General features: G+C 45.4%; 1 protein-coding gene across 2 annotated transcripts in view; it reads left to right on the top strand.

Annotated features, from left to right (window-relative positions):
* The window catches only part of SPRY1 (sprouty RTK signaling antagonist 1), a 16675-nt gene extending 12234 nt beyond the window's left edge, over window positions 1-4441 (top strand). The window contains exons 1-2 of one of the 2 annotated variants that reach the window (XM_018083887.2): window positions 594-2000; window positions 2152-4441. In XM_018083887.2, coding sequence (XP_017939376.1) covers window positions 2207-3169 — 963 coding nt within the window. In that variant the 5' untranslated portion in view covers window positions 594-2000; window positions 2152-2206 and the 3' untranslated portion in view covers window positions 3170-4441. Of the gene's footprint in view, window positions 1-593; window positions 2001-2151 lie in introns of those variants that run through there. The other variant, XM_018083886.2, reaches the window with a different exon arrangement.
* Window positions 4442-6075: the final 1634 nt, after the last annotated feature.

Raw genomic sequence — 6075 nt, 5'->3', positions numbered from 1 at the left:
CTGGGCTCTGGGATCTGGGGGGATGGAGGAGGGAAGGGGGATCCCACCCCCCGAGGTGTGCGGGGAGAGAGCGCAGCTCCGCGTGCAGAACCGTAAGGGCTCTCGCCGCCTGCACCGTACGTTGTTTTATTATTTTATCTTGCTTATTTTTATTTTATTGTCGGGGGGGAAGCAGTTTACGACCGATCTGCGCGGGGGTGGAGGTGGCTGGTTCGACTCTCGCCTCGGTCTGCAGCTGGGCTTGTCAGTCTGCGCCGCGTTGATGTTGCGCTTTCCCCCCAAAGATGGCACTGGATGTCTTTCGCATTTTCTTGGGATATTGTTTTTCATCCCCTGGGGAGCCCAGCTCCTGGCTGGTACAGCTGTAAATCTTTCCCTTTTCGCATTCATTCACCCTGGGTCTGTCGTGGATTTGTATTCAGTGCTCGTGAAGAAGGCGGCTGGTTGTGTGGGGTAGGAGGAAATTCTTTGCTGTGAGGGTGGTGAGGCCCTGGCACAGGTTGCACAGAGAAGCTGTGGCTGCCCCATCCCTGGAAGTGTCCAAGGCCAGGTTGGATGGGGCTCTGGGCAACCTGCTCTAGTGGAAGGTGTCCCTGCCCTTGGCCAGGGAGGTTGGAACTGGTTGGATGGTCTTTAAGGTCCCTTCCAACCCAAACCATTCTGAGATTGTATTTTATGAATTAGAAGTGAGTGTGTTTGGTTTTCTTTTTAATCTGGTGGCCCTAAAGCCCACACAGGTGACGCTAGATGTGAAATGAAGTCTTTGACTGCTGGGTGAGCACAAAGACTTTGTGTCCTGGCAGGAGCTGTCGGTCACTGTTCATGCTGACTGTGTTAGAAGAAGCTTTCCTGTTCTTGTCGTCCCTGTTCTTCCACGACACAGTGCCCTTTTCTCTGTGGAGTGGGGAACAGCTCTGTGCTAGTTGTGTTCTGGGTAGATAAGACAGTTTCTTAGGATTATTGGATGAGTTTTGGAAATGCTTGATACCACTTAGCTTTCCCTGCTTTTCAGGTAAACAGGTATGACATCTTGGAGGGGAGTAAAAAGGTAAAAAAGGGACTTTTCCTCTGGCTGACAGTAAAGAAAATCAGGGTTTTTTCCCTGGTCCCCTGTATAAGTGTGGCATTTAAATACTCAGCTAAATTTCTGTATAGGTCCAGAACTGTCACTGCAGTTTTCTGAGTGAGCGTTGCAATCTTCGTGTTGTCAGCTGACAACATATTTGACAGTTCTACTATTCTTCCACTATTTAAAAGACTGGAAGATGTTCTGTTTATTTGAGAAGCTTTTAATCTGTCTGATGAAAATGGATTTGTTCTTTGTTTGTATTTTGAGGTTGTTGTTGGGGTTTTTTAATCTGCTCTTAACATTCTTATGAATCCTCAGGTACTTTTTGTCCGACACTTAGTTCATCTTAGCCTTTTCTACCCCATTTTTCTTTCACACCTTGGCCTGTGGTCAGGAAATACTTGAAAACAGGTTGTTTGCACCCTTGCTTTAATTTTATAAGGAGCCTGTTAGATCTGTAGGCTGAGTTACTTTCTCATAGAAAATGTCTTGGCCACTTGACAGCACTTAGTTCAGGACTCTGTAATGCACATACGTCACTTTAAGAAGGAGACTTTCCAAATGCACTAGGAAGCAAATTTGTTGAGCTTTCTGATGCTGCAGATTCAGAGAGAAGAGAACTGGTCATGTTCCTTACTCTGCCATGTGGAACATGAACATGATGGTGTTCTTGCCTGTTTCCAACTCAGTTTTGGGGGCATTCGGAATTGCTATTGCTAGTTAGGCAGATGTTGAGTTCAGTAGCAAGGGAGAAGCACTTCCCATGGCTTGCCAAGCAAGCATACCAGCTAATACTGGTTTTTTTTTAGATGGCATGGGGTCTCCTTTGCATTCCTCATCTATGATGCCATATCCATACTCTCCCCACTACTGGACTTTGGCCAGATCCTCAGCGTTGCTGTAATCCCCTGCTGAAAGAGATCAGTACCAGGTGGCTCGGGCAATTTGGGCTTTGTCAGATCATTTCTGTTTTCAGAAAGTCTCCGGTGCTTTATCCCTCTTCTGCCCTTGATCTTGTGTATGTGTGTGTACATGTACACACGCAGTGTTTATTTACACCTTCTGTCTTGTTCTTACTTTAGGGTTGCAGATGCATGCCAGGTTCCCGCTGAATGCCAGCAGTAGAGATCACTCCAGATGGAGCCCCAGGGTCAGCATGGCAGCGGCGGTTCCGTGGTGGTGATTCAGCAGCCCTCCTTGGACAGCCGGCAGCGCTTGGACTATGAAAGGGAGAGCCAGCCCACGACGATCTTGTCACTGGACCAGATCAAGGCCATCAGGGGCAGCAACGAATACACCGAAGGTCCTTCTGTGGTGAAAAAGTCTGCTCCGCGGACAGCACCGAGGCAGGAGAAGCACGAAAGGACTCACGAGATTATACCAATTAATGTGAATAATAATTACGAACATAGGTCCAGCCATGTGGGGCACGTGGCACATCAGCATAACACGAGGGCTCCCGTCCTGAGCCGGTCGACCAGCACGGGGAGCGCGGCCAGCTCTGGGAGCAACAGCAGCGCCTCCTCGGAGCAAGGGCTGCTGGGGCGGTCACCCCCGTCCCGGCCGGGCTCCGGCCACAGGTCCGACCGGACAATCCGGGCGCAGCCCAAGCAGTCGTCCCTGATCGTGGATGATCTGAAGGGTCCTTTGAAAGAGGACTTGACGCAGCACAAGTTCATCTGCGAACAGTGTGGGAAGTGCAAGTGCGGGGAGTGCACGGCGCCGAGGGCGCTGCCGTCCTGCCTGGCCTGCAACCGGCAGTGCCTGTGCTCGGCCGAGAGCATGGTGGAGTACGGCACCTGCATGTGCCTGGTCAAAGGGGTCTTCTACCACTGTTCCAACGACGATGAAGGGGACTCTTACGCGGATAATCCCTGCTCCTGCTCCCAGTCACACTGCTGTTCTAGGTACCTGTGCATGGGAGCCATGTCCTTGTTCCTGCCTTGCTTGCTCTGCTACCCTCCGGCCAAAGGATGCCTAAAACTCTGCCGAGGGTGCTATGACCGCGTCAATCGTCCGGGTTGCCGGTGCAAGAACTCCAACACAGTCTATTGTAAACTGGAGAGCTGCCCCTCCCGGGGTCAGGGCAAGCCTTCATGATTTTGGGAGGGAGGTTTACTTCCTCCAACTTCGGTTTTTCAGGTTGTAGCTGATTTTTTTTTTTTTTTCCCCTTTCCTTCTTCCCCTTCCTCTCCCGTTTTGGGAGGACTGTTCTTTTCCTTTCCCTTCTGTCTCCCCAGCTTCAGATACACAAGTTCTTCCCTTTGCATCTTTGCTCTCCTCTTCCTATTGACTTGGCTGAGTGTGGAGCGTTCCATGTAGTCGTTGCTGCTCTTTGGTAAGTGTGGACCTGGTATCTGCACCTGTCGCTCACTTGGGCAGGGTCTTTGAGCTTGTAACTGAACCACTCCTGAGAGAGACAGTGAGGGCTCACTGGGCTCTTGAAGCTTCTTGCTCTGTGAATATCTCTTCCCAAAGATGTTTTTCCTTCTCAGCAGTTTATGGGTTTTTTTTCCTTAACCTTCCGGTAGCCAAGGAAGAATATCTTTCCTGAGTGAGCTGGATTGTGAAATAGTTTTTTGTGTGTGTTCTTTCTGGAGAGGGATGTAAAATAAAGGCTTCACCAAATGAAAGGTCTGACTCTTCTATAAGCAGCCTGCTTCTTTTTGCATCTTTTTTTTTTTCCCCACCCTCTCTTTTTGTCTTAACTTTCGGAACATTCTCACACCTGAGAATTACCCTGCCTCCTGCCTTTTTTTTTTTTTTTTTTTACATTTTCTATGTAACTTCAGTTTTTGCTACACTGCGTAGATCTTCACATTGGAGACATTGTGGCTGCAACATACTCATTTGTTTCTTTTGCTGTCCAGTCTTTGAAGGATATTGCTCGCTCCACTCTCCTAATCCTGTTCTTATAGTCTGTCAGTATCAGTTGATATTAAAGTTGGTGGTGTTCATATATCCAAACAGCCTTCAGGTGTCATTGAGTCACCTAAATGTTCTTGAATCCTTCAAGTTTCTTGTGATCCTTTGGTTTAGTGAGTTTAGCTCTGCTCTGTACTTTATAATTTTATTCTGTCCCTGTTTTATTGCCTTAGCCACAAATTGTGGTCCTTTTTTGTATATTTTATGTATAAAACACAAAGTTGAATCCCAACTATTTTTAAGACAAAAGTCTGTTAAAACTTTTTTTATTGTAAAGAATATTTATTATGTGAATCTCTATTATTTTATGATATTTATTGCAAAAGACTTTGAAAATGTACTCATGTCTGAATATAACAAAATATCAATACTTAACGAAATAAGGATGACACGAAGAAAGTACATATGTTAACTATAATGCAGAAAATATATTAATTAATGAAAATGGCTCTTGAGTTCTTTTGTTACAACGACAGGTTGTGAGCTATGTGTGGAGTTTCTCCTTGAGGTCTGTCAGGTGGCAAATAATCTCCTATTGATACTTCAAAACCACTAGTCTGTGCTCTAGTTTAGTTTACCTAATTTTAAGTTCACTAACTATATATCAAATAAGCTTTTTGCTATGGGATATTTAATACAATTGAATATATGTTGTGCTTAACAGTGCCAGAAAGTGGAGGCTCTATTTATTTATCAAAGCATTTGGAAGAATACAGTTGTGGAGGAGGAAACCACAACTTCCAAGTTGGTCGGTTTGTTTGTTTTTTTTTTCCTTAAGGAATATCACATTAACATGTAAAGCCATTTTAAATTTTCCTACATAAAACTTCCTGACTGGTTAAATTGTGCAGCAGCTGAAGAAATTAACCTCCCAAGCTCAAATCCAAATAAAAAGCAAGAGGCAGGATAAAAATAGTGGTTGTGTTGCTGCAGTTTTGCTAGCTTTGAAATTTGGGAATGTGTGTGTTTGGGCCTATGTCTATGGCTTATTTGGTTCTTTTCCCATATGTTTTCCAATGTCAACTGAAACTATCTTCTGTCTTCAAATTAAAGGCTCTTAAGGGTGACCTAAGTGTCACAGCTACTTGTGGCCATTTAACACATGTTCAACAGAAAAAGCTTTTCATTAGGAGTGAATGGGGAGACCTCATTCTTCTCCTCATGTGGGTCAAGGTTACATTGCAGTTCTCCTGAACTTAAAAGTTTATTAAATGGATGTAATTTCACATGGTGTTCAGAGTAAGTGGTTCTAGAGAAACTCCACTTTGGAACACAGTAATGACTTGACAAATGTGCCATATCTTGCTTTTTTGAGTCCTGATGCTTTGAATTGCCATATTCAAGCTGTCCTTACTCCCAGCACTGCTGATGATTTGAATAAGCTTGTCTTTTTCAGTTAATTCTGTCAAAGCTGATTCAGTGTCATGTAAAAGAGCTGACTGAAAAGCTACATTTTTATCAAATGGCACAGATGACCTCTGGGAGGTATGAAGTGAAATGATCACGTGGCTTCATCTAGGAGAGCCCTTGCTTTGCAGTGTGCATTTGGTACTGCTGTTCTCCCGGCCTCCGTGTGACAAATGTGTCGGGCTGGGAGGCTTGTGGGGCAGTGGTGGACGTATAGGAATTCTGCTTTCCAAGATTTACTCTTCCTGAGATGAAGCAAAGCCAAGAGAAGAATGTTTCTGAGGAGCAGGCGACTTGCTTTGCACTACTTTGCCATCACCGATGCGTCTGTAACAGCGACAGCTGCAAACAGGCCTTGTGAGACAATGAAGTCCTTGTCCTGCAGTCACTGCTGGTCAGATCTGTCCATTTGTAACTGTACTGACACCCAAAAACACCCAGCCAACTGCCTCTTCATAGCTGGATGGGGTCCAGCTCTGTGTTGAGTCAGTTTGCTAGAAGGGTGTTAGTTGTGCCTCTTCGAGAAAAATGTTACACTGCCTATCTCTGTCTCTTTTTTTTTCAGCCAGGTGACTTATCTGGAGGTTTGGTTTGGTTCCTAGCAGAAGAAAACCCAAAGGACCCACATGTACTTCATCTTTTAATTCTTATCTTCCATCACAAGCTATGTCACA

The sequence above is a fragment of the Manacus vitellinus genome, unplaced genomic scaffold (assembly GCF_001715985.3).
Source record: "Manacus vitellinus isolate BGI_N305 unplaced genomic scaffold, ASM171598v3 scaffold_69_pilon, whole genome shotgun sequence".
NCBI classification, from domain to species: domain Eukaryota; kingdom Metazoa; phylum Chordata; class Aves; order Passeriformes; family Pipridae; genus Manacus; species Manacus vitellinus.
This window is presented reverse-complemented; position numbering and strand designations above follow the sequence as displayed.